At 38.8% G+C, this 16,789-nt stretch overlaps 1 protein-coding gene across 1 annotated transcript in view; it reads left to right on the forward strand.

Annotated features, from left to right (window-relative positions):
- Nucleotides 1–567: 567 nt before the first annotated feature.
- Nucleotides 568–16,789, forward strand: part of MOXD1 (monooxygenase DBH like 1) — a 53,555-nt gene continuing 37,333 nt past the window's right edge. Inside the window, exon 1 of the mRNA XM_058171667.1 lies at nucleotides 568–1,316. Coding sequence (XP_058027650.1) covers nucleotides 909–1,316 — 408 coding nt within the window. The 5' untranslated portion in view covers nucleotides 568–908. The remainder of the gene's footprint in view (nucleotides 1,317–16,789) is intronic.

The raw sequence follows: 16,789 nt of genomic DNA on the forward strand, positions 1-16,789 counted from the left end.
TGTAGCCCTGGGACTTGGAAATTTTTTGACAGTGAGAACAATCAACCAATGGTACAGCTTGCCTTCAGAAGTTGTAGGAGCTTTATCAATGGAAGCTTTCAAGAAGAGACTGGTCTGCCATCTCTCAGAAATGGTGTACGGTCTCCTGCTTGGGCGGGAGGGGGGGGGTTGGACTAGATGACCTACAAGGTCCCTTCTGACTCTGTCAATCTGTTATAATTCAGTATGCAGACTGAATGATGTTGCCTTCAAGAGGCAATGAATTTCCTGAATCTTCCACCCCACTCTGGAAAAATAAAATCTTCAGCCTATCTTTCCTGTCCACCCTCTCTCTGCTTAATTTCACCTTTTTACAGGATTGTTCAGCAAAGCGAAGTGGCAGGTAGCCCATCCCTTGAATTGGCAGCAAATTGCTTTTAATTTTTTAAAAAAATATTATTTGTTTGCCAGGCAACAGGAGAAGAGCTGGTAGGATTTTCTGACTCGGGTGCCAAAAATAACTTGGCCGCCTTACTCGGGGATCAGGCTTATGCCCCGTGATGTGCAGGAGGAAAATGATAAAGATGCCCTGTTGCACTGTGCTTTAAGAAGCAAAATAAAGCCTCTCTCAGCCCTTCCTCAGCACCTGGGAAAGAGTTCCTAGCCTCAGGACCGGCAGAAAAGGGAAAGCTGCTTTGGCTGCTTGACTCTCTCCAGAATCGAGGACGGTCAAGCCAGCCTTTCCCGTGGTGGGCTCTCCGTCCCATCTTCAGCTTCTGCCCGCTTTTCCCCTCTCAGAAGGCGGCGTCTGTGACTCCTTCGACTCCCGCTCGCCACCCCGTCCGCTTCACGTCTAGGTTTCCACCTCCAGCTGCGCCGCCCCGCCGCTCCTTCGCTCAAGCCCTCGAGGCCAGGCGAGACCCCCGCCAATGAGGAGGCTCAGCGACTGGGGAGGCGTGAAGAGGCGGCGACGGCAAGAGCGGCAGCTTCAAGCCGAAGCGCAGTCCGGGCCCTCAGCAAAGGGCGCGCTGGCGCCAAGTCCGACTCCGCGTCCTGGAGCGCGCGTCGAGATGCGCTGCTGGCGGCTGCCGCTGCTGCTGGTGCTCTTTTTCTGGGCTCTGCCGCCCGTGCCCGGTGGGCGCCACTACCCTCACAGCGCCATGTTGGACGGCTCGTCCCGCTACCGGCTCTCGTGGGCTCACCAGGGCGACACCATCGCCTTCCGCCTGGAGGTCCGTACTCGAGGCTACGTGGGCTTCGGCTTCTCCTCCACGGGAGCGATGGCTTCGGCGGATATGGTGGTGGGCGGCCTCGACCGGGGCAAGCCCTATTTGCAGGTGAGCAGCGAGTGGGGTGGGAGGGGGGGGGGAAAGAGAGGGACCGTGAGAGGGCCACCTTCTCTTCTCCAGGCAAGCAGTCGTTCGTTCTGGGTTTTATTACCCTGCTAGCATTTTGAGTATATTCAGAGATAACTCCTGTTTCCACCTGAAGTTCGTTCATAAAGCTTAATACTTGAATTGGACTCGGGAGCAGCCAACAACGGAGGCGGTGGGACATCCTTCAGTTCCGACTTCTGAGTTTGAGTCGGCTGGTCCAGCAACCTCCCTCAGTACGTTTATTCGTTTAGTGTCAAGCAGATTTCGAGTGGAGTCATTTAAACGCACGCATGCATACAAATCCAATAAGTTTCTTGCTCAGTAAAAAGACAACACAACTGCTACATTTGACTATTATGATGACTCCCCCTCTCTCTCCTTCCCTCCCTCTCTTTCCTTCTCTCCCTCCCTTTCTTTCCTTCCTTCGCTCCTTCTCTCTCTCTCCTTTCTTCCCTTCCTCCCTCACTCTCTTTTCTTCCCTCCCTCCCTCCCTCCCTCCCTTTCCTTCCCTCACTCCTTCTCTCTGTCTCTCCTTCCTTCCCTCCCTCCCTTTCTTTCCTTCGCTCGCTCCTTCTCTCTCTTTCCTCCCTCCCTTCCTTCTTCCCTCCCCCCTCCCTCCCTCCTCTTCTCAATTTCTTTGCAGGGAAGATCTTGCAATCCTATGCTACTTGTCACAGAGAAAGAGTGAAAGCTGTTTTTAACAAGAACAACTGGCTTCTTTTATTATTTCCTTTTATCAGTGGTGCCTTTCAGACTTCCCTAAGTCTAATTGCAAAATGACCAGCATGCCACCTAGCAAAGCCACAATTACAAGGGAAGGGTTCCTGTGCATTTCATATATCGACAGGCAACAATTGTGTCCCTTTTATATTTTCAGTCAGTAAAGATGCATTTCAGCTTTATCTTAGTATCTTGAATTACACACTTCATTATTTTGCTGATATATATTTTATATTCGTGTTCTCAGAAGTACTGTTAATAATATTTGTCTTTGTGCTTTGTGTTTGCACAACAATTTGAAATACTCTTGTTTGCCAAGTCTCTGGTAGTGGCCCCAGGGCGAAGGCAAATTAATTGAATAATGTCTGTCTTTCTCATTTAATAGTTAATTAGCATTCAAATTTATAAATGATATGGTAAAAACATATGTGGACTGAATGAATGCATAATTTAATCTCTTAGAATCATGTAGCTGTGGATTTGGAATCAACTACAAACATTATCTAGTCCAACCTCTGTTTTTAGGTCATAATATAAAGTACGATGTAATCTCTAAGTATTTATTTAAATGGCTCTAGGCAGAAAAGTAGCAAATATAGATGCAACTTCAGATCAATTCCATACTTAGTGCAATGATCTTTGGTTATAGTTCTGTTAGCAGATAAGTTCTACCAAAATGAGAGAACCATACTAACAGTAACTTAATACTGCCTTAAAGAAAGTGGCATGGTTATGTATTTTAATTAATATTTTTATCCATGCAGTAATTAAATACATAATTTTTGTTCATAGTTTTAAGTGGGAAGAGCTGGTTGATTGGATATACTTCTAAAAAGTGAGATTCTCACAAGAAATCCTAACATAAATTGAGCAACTAGAACCACCTGGACAAGCATTTTGTCTGTCTAGCTCTATAATGACAACTCTAATTTAGACTGACAGCATTAGGATGTATATTAGTTGGCATTAATGAATCAATTTTTCTGTTTAGTATATGCAAATTTATCTACATTTTGGGTGATATTAATGATTCCAAAAAATACTGAACAAATAACCAACCATCAGTTACTAGCTTCTTCAAAAGCTACAGCATTTAAGAAGACCTACGGCACAGAAACTAAATTCTAGACTTGTGAAAAATTAACTTTTAAAGGAAAATATATGCTGTTTCCTTAGAAATGTCATCTGAAAGTCAGACACCGATACATGCAGCAGTGAATTTTGGTTCTTCAGTCCATCTACTTCAGTGATTCAGCTCTGCACTGAGTGCTCACAATAAGCTTCCAGATGTTTTCAGAATAGGAACTGATTATAGTGTCTTTTTATTTAAATATTTAATCATATTTTCTTGTTAGTTATATGTTTATTTCTATCCTTAAGTCAAGCAACTAGTCACAATTGCTGGTTATAATGTCATCAATATCTGTGGTGCTTTCCTTGTTTTAGTAGAATAAAAAAGACAGATCTCTGGTTCAAGGGTCATTGCAGGTCATATCAATTCTGAAATAAAATATATCACTGAGTTGGCCAATTTATATTTCTGAGATGCAAGTTGTCTTTTTAAATAAAATAATAATAAAAAAGATCTTCCATTTACTAATAGAAGAAAACGTTTTCCTTCCAGTGTTCATGCTGGTTCTAGAGGAAGAGGCTTTTCCTTTCATTGCAGTCCGTTAGTACAGAAATATGACTAGAAACCAGGAGACCATGAGATCTGGTCCCACCTTAGACATGAAAGCCGGCTGGGTGACTTTGAGCCAGTTATTCTCTCTCAGCCCAATTCACCTCATAGGGTTTTATAGGGAAAACATGAGGAGGAAGGCATATATGTTCCCGCCCTGAGTTGTCAATAAAAATAATAAAGGTGGGATATAAATAAATACATAAATATGTATATGTGTCTGTAAATTTTGGTCATTTATGACCAAATAATGAGTTGCGACACAAGAAGAATGTAGTTGATGCACACATAGAAACACAAATAGATACATACCAATTACATAAACAAGCCAGAATGTTCTTTTAAAAGCAACCTATTTTCTAGGTATCAGCAAAGGTTCTGATAAAAACATAAATAATACTTTTTGGGGGCCTGTTCATGTTGTCACTATATTCTATCTAAGGTTGCTGCTTTAAAATTTCTTAGGATAGAGTACAACTTAAAGCAGGGATCCCCAACCTTGGCAACTTTAAGCCTGGTGGATTTCAACTCCCAGAATTCCTCAGCCAGCTTTGCTGTATTCTGGGAGTTGAAGTCCTCCAGGCTTAAAGTTGCCAAAGTTGGAGACCCCTGACTTAAAGGATTCTTCTTTTGCCTCCTACAAATAGATCAATCAGGTTGAAGGGTGCAATTACATTGTAGAGACTGAAACACAAAAAGGATCTTTCTAAAGATACAGTACAGTCAGCTAATTCCATCACTGACCATTGGGGGCGAACTATTGGCCCCCACGGAAAGGGCTCGTAATCTGGGCGTCCTCCTGGATACACGGCTGTCTTTAGAAGATCATACGATAGCCGTCACCAGGGGAGCCTTTCATCAGGTTCGCCTGATACGCCAGTTACGCCCCTTTCTGGATCGGGCTTCCTTATGCACGGTCGCTCATGCCCTTGTTACATCCCGCCTGGACTACTGTAATGCTCTCTACATGGGGCTCCCCTTGAAGTGTGCCCGGAGACTCCAACTGGTCCAGAATGCGGCTGCGCGGGTGATAGAGGGAGCACCTTTTGGCTCCCATGTAACACCCCTCCTGCGTAACCTGCACTGGCTCCCAGTGGTCTTCCGGGTTCACTTTAAGGTACTTGTCATCACCTTTAAACGCCCATGGCCTAGGGCCGGGATATTTACGGGACCGCCTACTGCCACCATTAGCCTCTCACCGACCAGTGCGCCTCACAGAGAGGGACTCCTCCGGATACCGTCAGCTAAACAATGTCGGCTGGCGACCTCTAGGGGAGGGCCTTCTGTGGGGCCCCTACCTCTGGAACGAGCTCCCTCTGGGGCTTCGTCAACTCCCCGATCTCAAGTCCTTCCGCCGCGAGCTGAAGACGTTGCTGTTTCGAAGAGCAGGACTAGCCTGAATGTAGTTTTTTAAATTGGGATTTTTAAAAAAGGGGTTTAAATGAGGTTTTAAATTTGTATTCAAAAGTTAGAGCATCAATTGAATTCAACTATCTATTCTTTAGCTGTTTTTAATCTATTATATGTTTTCTGTTGTTTTTTGTCTGTGAACCGCCCTGAGTCCTTCGGGAGAAGGGCGGTATACAAATATAATAAATAAATAAATAAATAAATAAATAAAGGACTGGCACATTCAAAGGTATGGCTGAGAGGGAGTGTGCAGAGGATGATGTATTAATGATAAGGATTCTGGACTACAGAGAACCTAGTACTACTTGGAAAGTGTAAGATCCATGTTTAAACAGCAGGAATCTGTCAAATACGTGATTCATAGATTTGTGAACTTTATAACAAAGAAGACTCAGAACTGAGCAAACAGGAAAATACTACGAAAGTTTATAGAACGATGTAAGGCCAATCAGGAGCACGTTTTAAGGTCATTATGGTGATGCAGACTGGTGAGCTTATTGTGAATATGTTAAAGTATGGAGAATCGAACCCCCAACAGTGCAGTGATGGAAAGATGTTGGCTGGATAAATATAAGATACTGGCTGGATAAATATGGGTGCTGCCTCAGAGAAATTGTTCAATCTGTTCAGGCTTGTAGTTATATTATGCATGCAATATTGCCAAAGTAATTTTTTTACAGACTACTTGCCACAAGAATGCTCAAGGCAGCTCTAACCTTTGCATCTTTTTTTTTTTTACTATTAAAAAGCCTTTAGGGCTTACTTGCACACTCCTTGAGTTTCCATTCTGCAGCTCCATTCTTAACCTTCTCTTTCGTTGTCAAATCCTCTTTATTTTGGTCTGGGATTGTGCATCCCTAACTGTAGCTCCCAGTATCCATTTTGCAGAGAATAATCCTTCTTTATGAATGCGGGTTTTGTGTGATTTATTTAAGAAGGTTGCATTGTAAGGGCCTTCTGTTGAACTCTAACATAAAAATACATTTGAGGATTATTTTGTGAATAGCTCTTCATTAGTGTATGAAAAATGCTATACTCATCACACTCACTAGTTTGCTGGTACCCCAAATAAAGAACACCTGCTTATCAAATACAGTATACGCATGGAAATCATTTTGATAAGGAGTAATCGGATTTTAAATAGTGAAAAGCCACGGATGGAACTCTGCTGTTTTTTAAACATAGTCTTGACAAAGTTTTTAGCAAAGAAACAGAAAGATAGAACAAGGAGAAATGTCACAGTGGCACACATTTTAAATATCACCTGGTGTGCTTGATTGTAGATACTGCATGCCTTTGGGAAACTCACTGTATCTTTAGGAATCTTTTCTGGCATCTTAGCGTGAGATTAAAAAAAGATTCTTAAAAATGCAAAGTGTTCCCCAAAGGCATGCAATATCTACAGCCAAGCACCAGCTAAGGCATGTTAACACTGCTTAGCTATTGGTTTTTTCTGCTAGCGCAAGGATCTTTCTGGAAGAAGTCATCATTTGTTATGCTTTCCTGCACATGATGTTTAAAGAGCAGATGAAATAAAATGCATGCACAGGTCATTCTTAACCTGTGAGAGATCTTGGGCATTTTGGCCGCAAAGGCAAACCCTGTCTTCTGTTTAATTTAATGTATCCAGCTTTCTAAAAATGGTGACATTCCTTAATCACTCAATTCTTTTTCTTGTCAATTCAGTTCAATGCTCTGCATCAGTCCCTTACCCATTATGTACTGTATATTGGAATTACATAGAATTTCATATTTGTAATATTGTAATAGTAAAATTGTGGTTCTCCAGACATCCATGTAGTGGATTTTGGATATAATGGCAAAATTTGTATTCAGATCTCACCCCATAAATAACCAAGATCTACAAAAGAATGGAAAATGTAAAAGAGTGCAGAGAAGAGAAACCAAGATGATTAGGGGACTGGTGGCTAAAACATAGGATGAACCGCTGCAGGAACTGGGCATGGCTAATCTACTGAAGAGAAGGACCAGTGCTGACATAATAGCAGTGTTCCAAAATTTGAGGGGCTGTTACAGAGAGGAGAGGGTCAAGCTATTTTCCAAAGCATCTGAAGGCCAGACAAGGAATAATGGATGGAAACAGAACAAGTAGAGATTCAATCTAGAAAAAAGGAGAAATTTTCTGACAATGAGAACAGTCAATCAGTGGAACAACTTGCCTTCAGAAATTGTGGAAACTTCATCACTGGAAGCTTTCAAGAAGTGTCTGAATTGACATCTGCCAGAAATGGTGTAGGGTCTCCTGCTTGGGCAGGAGGTTGGGTTACATGACCTACAAGGTCCCTTCCATCTCTGTTAATCTGTATCTGAATCTACATCAGGGGTGGGCAATTAATTTTTATCAGGGGCCGCATGAGAAGCCTGAATTGTGTCAGAGGGCCACCAACTTTCTTTCATTGTAAAATACTTAAATTAAATATTTTGAATAGCTGGTACTGATAATCAGAAGAATAAAGCACTCTGTAAATATGTATATTAGGTTATGTGAAACTGTGGTCTATTGGTTAAATAAGAAAAACAATTATTGAACCAGTGCAATTTATTTTTTATGGTGTTTATGATTGGCCTCACGCGGGCCGGACAGGGACGTACAAAGGGCCGGATGTGGCCCGCGGGCCTTAATTTGCCCAGGTCTGATCTACATCTACCATTCTATTTATGTTTTCCAATACATACAAACTACATTTATGGGAGCGACTGAAAGCTGGGAGAAAGGCAGGCAATGCACTGAGTTTCTCATGGAGGGAGAAGAAATGAGCTAGCTTGAATGGATTCAGAACCAGAGAAGAAGCAAAACATCTAGTAACCAAGGATCAAGTTAAGGAATACCAGTCTACTGAAGAAAGCTACTATATGTTCCATGGTGATGCAAGATCACAAAAGAAAAGAATGGCACAATGAAGAATCCATATAATCTGTGCAGATTTCCATAAAGAGAAGAAGAACCAATTCTATCTACTTGGTGGAGATATCTGGAGTGAAAAAAGACACAATTCTGTCTATCTGGTGCCGATATCCAGGGAGAGAAGCAGGTCTGAATTTCACAGTTGTAGTAGCAGCTGTGAAAGGCTTCTAGCTAAGTTTAGTTAAAGCCCTTGATTAACTCTTTGGGGAATTTAGTTGCAGCTACATTTTAAGTTTGGCAGCTACATTTTATGTTAACAGAAGCAATAATGTTGCAGAGGAGAAAGTTAATTTCATAGTAGTAGAGCAATTAGGCCACAAGGCAATTCACTACATTCCTTTGAACACAGAAGGAAGCAGCTCTATTTACATACCTTAGCTGAATTCTATTTGCATAATTAACTGGCAGAAAAAGTCAGTCTGATGCCTATTGTTACGCTAAACATAGAAATAGACTTTTCATTATTTATTTATTTATTTATTTATTTACATTTATATCCCGCCCTTCTCCGAAGATTCAGAGCGGCTTACAGTGTGTAAGGCAATAGTCTCACTCTATTTATATATTTACAAAGTCAACTTATTGCCCCCACAACAATCTGGGTCCTCATTTTACCTACCTTATAAAGGATGGAAGGCTGAGTCAACCTTGGGCCTGGTGGGACTAGAACCTGCAGTAATTGCAGGCAGCTGTGTTTTAATAACAGGCTATCTTACAGCCTGAGCCACCACAGCCCTTTATTTTATTTATTTTGTCTGATCATGTCTAAGAAGTTATGGCCCAACTGATTTCCAAACACTTTCCAGGCAATTGATTTAATTTATATTATTTGCATTAATTTACATCATTTATGTAAAATGATGCAAAATGAAACTTTAAAAAAAAAGCAACAGTGATGTAAACTCAGATTTAATGGCCATATTTTCCTTCCTTAAATCCATTAAATTAGCTTTTGTTGCAGAAGAAAATGTCAGTATTATTTAACTCATTTAGATTATAGACATAAATAATCTTAAAAATTATCTGCTAATTTATTATTAGAGGCCAGGCTTTTTTCTATCAGAATATTTTATTTTAATAAATTTAATAAATATTACATTTATTAAAATATTAAATTAAATTTAAGCCCATGATATTTAATAAATAAATATCATGAGCTTAAATCTTTCTGTTTTCATTCATATAGTTCTATTCAAGATAATTAACTATTCATGAATAGTGAATCAATAACAAATAATATTGGCTCATTAAAACAAAATTCACGTAACATTGAAATAAAATAATTAAGGGTGTTTTAAAAACAGACAGTGGGAAACTTCCAAAGAATCTTTCAAAATGGTGATATCCAAAGTCAGCAAATGATGCCCACTTTGGAAAATACTTGCTAGAAGTGTAGTTTCTAATGAGAGAAAATAATTTGGATTGCTCAGTGAAAAATCAATCTAATATGAATTAAATGGCAAATTCTGAATTGGGGATTATTAGGAAAAATGTAAAATAAAACTCTGAATATCACCATTTATTTTCCACAGATTTCTAGCAGTTTTATTGTAAATAAGCAGAACAAAAATATTTGGGGGAAAAAATTAAAAAGAGTCTTAATTAGATTATAGAGTGAACCTATGCCAGAAAGGAAACTTTACCAGCTTCCAGAAAGTTGTTAAGGAAGACATGAAAACTGCTTTTCACTAAACAAATTTCACATTTAAGTGCTGGTACCAAAAGGCCTGTTCCATAGCTTTAAACAAGTTGATTCAGAAGTTGAACAAACAAGGGCCAATTCATAAATAAGAAGCAGCCTTTCAAATATCCTGGTCTTAGATGTTTCAGTGTTTTAAATGTCATCACCAAAAATACTATTTAATCCAAGTAATGTAAACTTGCTTTTTGGTTGAGGTTCACTTCTGGTAATTTGCGTAGAGACATATAGAGAGAGTTTTTCTTGGTTGATCATGAAAAACTAAGCTGACCAGATTGGTATAGAAATTGGTATATCCAGAAAGATTAGGGCTGTAAGGTTAGTCTAGGAAAAGAACAATAAAAAGTTCTTTGTACTGTTGCCAAGAAAACTACATGAATGTGTTCATTAACTCACCAGCTTAATGAAGTCTTACACTTAGGCAAGACAAACAAAAATTACACATATAGTCTGGGTGAAACCAGCCTTAATAGCAGTAACTGTGAGATGGATCTTGGAGTCTTAGTGGACAACCAATTAAATAGGAATCAACAGTGTGTGGTGGCAGCCAAAAAAGCCAATGCAATTCTAAGTTGCATTAACAGAGGGATATAATCAAGATCAAGTGAGGTACTAATACCACTCTATAAAGCCTTAGTAAGACCACACCTAGAATACTGCATCCAGTTTTGGTCACCACACTATAAAAAAGATGTTGAGACTCTAGAAAGAGTGCAGAGAAGAGCAACCAAGATGATCAGGGGACTAGAGGGGACTAAAACATAAAAAATGGTTACAGGAACTGGGCATGGCTGGTCTAGCGAAGAGGAGGACAAGGGGAGACATGATAGCAGTCTTCCAATATTTGAGGGGGGAAGGGGTCAAGCTATTTTCCAAAGCACCTGAAGACCAGACAAGGAATAATGGATGGAAACTGAACAAGGAGAGATTCAATCTGGAAATAAGGAGAATTTTTTTGACAGTGAGAATAATCAACCAATGGAACAGCTTGCCTTCAGAAATTGTGGGAGCTTCATCACTGGAAGCTTTCAAGAAGAGTCTGGACTGCCATCTGTCAGAACTGGTGTGGTGTCCCCTGCTTGGGCAGGGGATTGGACTAGATGATTTACAAGGCCCCTTCCAATTCTGTTAATCTGTTAATCTTAAACTATCAAGATCAACTAGAGATAATTTATTTTCACCATATGAAATTTATAGTTAGCACAAAAATTGCTGCATTTTGGGCAAACTGGGATTTTTGAATAATTTTTCAGAAGCAGCAATATGCAGAAACAAGAAATAATTAAAGCATATTATATGTTGTTGTAAACTGCCCAGAGTTGCTTAGATAATATGGGTGATGTAGAATTGAATACAATAAATAAATAAATACTTCTACTTGACTAGGTTTCTATTCTCATGGAATAGATGACATAGGTACCCTTCAGTTTTCTATTGTTACTACCACCACCTGAGGCTCTGGATCATGCCCAAAGAATTTTCAGTACAACAAATAGGTTTTTGATGGGATTAATTTTTCATTCAGTCTCCAACTCACAATTTGGATTTTCCCTCAATGAACAGAGTCTGTTGTTTGATGAATCAGTATGAAGAAAGTATGCAGATTTTATCATAATTACATACATTCCATTTATATTTTACAAATATTAATTATATTTTTGGTGTTTTTTTGAATGTGTAAAATCCCAGTAGCCATTTAATGGACATTTAGCTCTGTTAGAAATCCTACATTCTCAAAAAAATTTAGTCCTTTTTTAAAAAAAATATTGGATAGGTAAGATACATACAATTTTGCATAATGCGGAGAAAGTTGGCATACACACAGTCTGATTTAAAATACTGGAATGTAAAAACATATGAAACTGAATGGAAGATTCCCAGTAAATTAAAAAAAATATTTTACATTTCTTTAAGTGCATTAAATATGGAATTTATTGCCAGATTATACAGTGAGGTTTAACTTTGAATAACATTAAAATGGGTTTATATTCACAAAAATGCTTCACTTCTCATCCAAGAAGCTTCTTCAGTTTTGTAGAACTGAACTGAAGAAGCTCCTTGGATGAGAAGCAAAATATTTCCAAGGGTAAGAAATCAAGAAAGTCCAGTTGCCTTTTGAAAAGCATCTTTGAGAGAACCATCATCTGAGTGATTGAGAATCTTCATGGACATTTGCTTATATTTATGGAAATATACTATGGGCTGCAAATTGTGGAAGCTAAAAATAACTACTGATACCAGAGTTACTCACTAATTGTGGGAAAACAAAAGAAAGGGGCATTTCAGTTTACACCCTGCTATGAGCTTACAGTAATAGGATCTGCATCTGCTTCACCATTGCAAAAAAGAATGCTGGTTTATAGAGATAGAGGATGGTATGATGCTACATAGATTTCTTTACACTCATAAAGGTTTCTTACTTCCATACCCAACATAGCAGCTACTGTACCGGTCCAATAATTAAAATGTTAGCATAAATGCATAAAATATTAGCATAAAATATTCAGAGGATAATTAGAACTGCAGAAAAAATAATTGCTACCAACCTGCCTTCCATTGAGGACCTGTATACTGCACGAATCAAGAAGAAGGCCGTGAAAATATTTACAGATCCCTCACATCCTGGACATAAACTGTTTCAACTCCTACCCTCAAAACGACGCTATAGAGCACTGCACAACAGAACAACTAGACACAAGAACAGTTTTTCCCTGAAGGCCATCACTGCTAAACAAATAATTCCCTCAACACTGTCAAACTATTTACTAAATCTGCACTACTATTAATCTTCTCATCGTTCCCATCACCAATCTCTTTCCACTTATGACTGTATGACTGTAACTTTGTTGCTGGCAATCCTTATGATTTATATTGATATATTGACCATCATTTGTGTTGTAAATGTTGTACCTTGATGAACGTATCTTTTCTTTTATGTACACTGAGAGCATATGCACCAAGACAAATTCCTTGTGTGTCCAATCACACTTGGCCAATAAGAAATTCTATTCTATTCTATTCTATTCTATTCTATTCTATTCTATTCTATTTATTTATTTATTTATTTATTTTGTCACAACATCATACAAAAAGATTATATAGTATATACACATATAAACATATATAGGAAGAAGAAAAGAAAAACAATAGGACAGGAACGGTAGGCACGTTTGTGCGCTTATGCACGCCCCTTATGGTCCTCTTAGGAATGGGGTGAGGTCAATAGTAGAAAGTTTTTGGTTAAAGCTATTAGGATTATGGGAAGAGACCACAGAGTCAGGTAAAGTATTCCAAGCACTGATGATTCTGTTGCAGAAGTCATATTTTCTGCAATCTAGATTAAAGCGGTTTACATTAAGTTTAAATCTATTGGTTGCCCTTGTATTATTGCAATTAAAGCTGAAGTAGTCTTTGACAGGAAGGACATTACAATAGATGATTCTGTGAGTTAAACTTAGGTCTTGTCGAAGGCGACGGAGTTCCAAGTTTTCTAAGCCTAGGATTTCAAGTCTGGTGGGATAAGGTATTTTGTTGTTTTCAGAGGAATGGAGAACTCTTCTTGTAAAATATTTCTGGACACGTTCAATTGTATTGATGTCAGAGATGTGGTGAGGGTTCCAAACAGGTGAGCTGTATTCTAGAATTGGTCTAGCAAATGTTTTATATGCTCTGGTTAGTAGTATGGTGTTTTGGAAAAGAAGCTACATAAAATTAGGTTTACAACTCTTAGAGCTTTTTTGCTATGTAGTTGCAGTGGGCTTTGGCACTTAGATCATTTGACATGAAAACTCCAAGGTCTTTAACGGGATGGGGTCGTCTGTAAGGTAATGTCCATCTAGTATGTACTTAGTTTTAGAGTTCTTTTTCCTATATGTAAGACTGAGCATTTGCTGGTTGAAATTTGGAGCTGCCAATTTTAGACCAAGCGGTTAGATGGTCAAGGTCGTTTTGAATGATAGAAGTGTTGTCTGTGGTGTTAAATAGTTTGACATCGTCAGCAAAGAGAACACAATTACTTGAGATATGGTCACAAAGATCATTAATGTATAGAATAAAGAGTGTTGGTCCAAGGCGCTGCCTTGAGGAACTCCACTCTTGACAGGAACAGGATTTGATAAAGCATTGCCAATTTTGACCACTTGTTGTCTGTTAGACAGAAAAGCAGATATCCATTTGTGGAGGGGTCCTGAGATGCCATAGGATGTTAGTTTAAGGAGAAGTTTATCGTGTACTACTGAGTCAAAAGCTTTGCAGAAGTCTATGTAGATTGCATCTATTGATTTGCCTTGATCTAGATTTGAAGTCCATATGTTTTTGCAGTGGAGAAGTTGTAAGTTACATGATAACCTGAAACCAAATTGTTTGTTGGAGAGTAGGTTGTTAGTTTCTAAGTGTGAGGTAATGGATTGATTGATGATAGATTCCATGACTTTGCAGGTGACGCAGCAAAGGGAGATCGGTCTGTAGTTTTCGACTAAGCTGGGGTCTCCTTTTTTGAAGATGGGGATGACTGTGGCTAGTGACCAAAGTTTGGGAAGAGAACTGGTAGTGAAAGCTTTATCAAAGATAATACTTAGGGGTTCAGCTATATTAATGGAAAGTTTTTTTAAGAAATATGCACATAGACCATCAGGTCCAATAGAAAGCGATGGTTTTAAGTTGTGAAGAGCTTTACCAACGTTGTCTTCTGTGAAATCTATATGAGTTAAATCATCATAGTCATTGCTGGTTCGTTTGTGGAATGTTGGATATGTGTTATCGGAGTTAACAAAAACTGAGCCAAAGAAAATGTTGAAGAGGTTTGCTTTGACTGTTTCGTCATTGCATTCTTTGTTGTTAGAATCTTTTAGTGGTGGGATGGATCTTGAATCTTTAAGTTTACTGTTGACAAAATTATAAAAGGCACGATTGGAATTTGTGGGTAGAAGGTTTTCTTCTTGCTTGGTGTGGTAATTTGTGCATTCAGTTTTAATTTGGTTGCATATGTTTCTGTAACGGTTTCTGAAGTTTGTAACATAGCCTTTTTTGTTTCTTTTCCAGAGGATTTTTTTGATTGAAGCTTTTTATTGATATGGGTAGTTTGTTTTCTTGGACATGGTAGTCATTCGTGGTACATATAATTTAATGACTCTATTGATTTCAAGTAGGAAGATTCTATAGAGGTCATCAGCGGTTATGCAGGTTGCAAACAGATTTTGCCAGTACAGAAATGAAAGATCGTTGTTTATAAGGTCGTAATTGGCTTTCTTGAAGTTGTAGTTGGGAGTTCTGGTGTTATGACGATTTAAGTATGGACGATATTGAGACGAAAATCAATCATGCAGTGGTCACTGTTTGAAAAAGGTTCTTTAATTTGTAGTCCGTAAATTGAGTTTGGATTGTTGCAGAAGATGAGGTCAAGGCAGTTGTTGAGTCTTGTATTGTTAGTTACAAGTTGTTCAAGACCTAGGTTTGTAACAGCGTTGTATAGTGTAGTATGGATTGGGTCAGTTGAACATTCATTGGTTGTCCAGTTAATGAGAGGTAGATTTAAGTCACCAAGGAAGATAAGAGGGTATGGGCAAGAGGTAGTCCATGTTAGCATTGAGGTTAGCATATTTGCGTGGGTAATGTCATAGTCGGGGGCTCTGTAGCATAGTAAGAATCAAGAGTAGTGTCAAGGGATAGGTCGCATACTATGGTTTCAGGAAGAGAGAGTTTATGTGCTACTTGGATATTTTTAGATTCAGTGTCTTTTGTAAAGATAGCCACTCCACCACCTCTTCGGTTTTCCCGATCTGATCGATAGACTTGATATTCTTTGTTTGAGATAATGGAGTCAGGAAGGGATGAATTCAGCCATGTTTCACAAACAAAAATGATATCAAATGTGCCACTGTTTAATAAGAGGATAAATTCAGGTAATTTGTTGACTATGCTTCTTGCATTTATCAATTTGCATTTGAGATCTGATATGATTGGTGTTGAAGAGGTAAGGGGCGTGCATACCTAGTTTTGGGTGTTAGTAGGTTGGGGGTTGTGTACAATAGATGGTTGTATAGATGGTTGGATGGTAGTTTGGGTGTTTGGATGGATGGTTGTTTGGATGGCTGGTTGGGTGGATTGTTGGGTGGCTGTTTGGATGGCTGGTTGGATGGCTGTTTGGATGGCTGCTTGGATGGCTGCTTGGATGGCTGTTTGGATGGTTGGTTGGATGGTTGGTTGGATGGTTGGTTGGATTGTTGATTGGATGGCTGTTGGTTGGATAGTTGGTAAGATGGTTGGTTGAATGGGAGGTAGGGGATGGGTACTTGGTTGAATACTGGGATGGCTGGTTGATTGTTATGGGTGATGGGGGTTTGAGGTGATTTTTGATTGCAGGTTTTATTTTTATGCAATCAGCATGGTAGTCGATGTATAGGTTGGATTCACCATTGTCTTGTCTTCTTTTAAGTTCTGTGCGAAGTTCACGAGCGTATCCGTTGTAGAAAGGATAGGTCAGGACGTGATCTAAGTTTACTGTAGGTAGGGTTGGATTTAGCAATTGAGTTTATAGTCTTTATGAATTTGCGTTTACTGTCCTCATTAGTGCATATAACTCTACAAAATCTTGGTGCTGTTGTCCCATCGCTGTTTTTATATTCTGGTCCATCTCTGGAGACAGCAATTATTTCATTTGGGGAGATGGTTGATGAATTATAATTTCCAATGATGTTGTGAATCTTATTGATATCTGGTTCATTTGTGTTTTCAAGTCCAAATAATATTGCATTATTTATTTTTTGTCCTCTCTCCATTGCATCTCTGATTAGTTGATTAGTAGTTGTTTGTTGATTGGGTTGTGTTGTATTAATTTGATGTCTAGGTTGAGTTGTAAGTTGTATATTTTGTGGTGATAGATGAGTTTGGAAGAGATTTAGATCATTAGAGTTTTCATTTTTTAGTGTTGAAATTTGTTTTATCAAATCTGTGAAACTTTGTTCAATAACTGATAGAATTTTTTTTTCTAAGTTTTGTTC

The sequence above is a fragment of the Ahaetulla prasina genome, chromosome 1 (assembly GCF_028640845.1).
Source record: "Ahaetulla prasina isolate Xishuangbanna chromosome 1, ASM2864084v1, whole genome shotgun sequence".
NCBI classification, from domain to species: domain Eukaryota; kingdom Metazoa; phylum Chordata; class Lepidosauria; order Squamata; family Colubridae; genus Ahaetulla; species Ahaetulla prasina.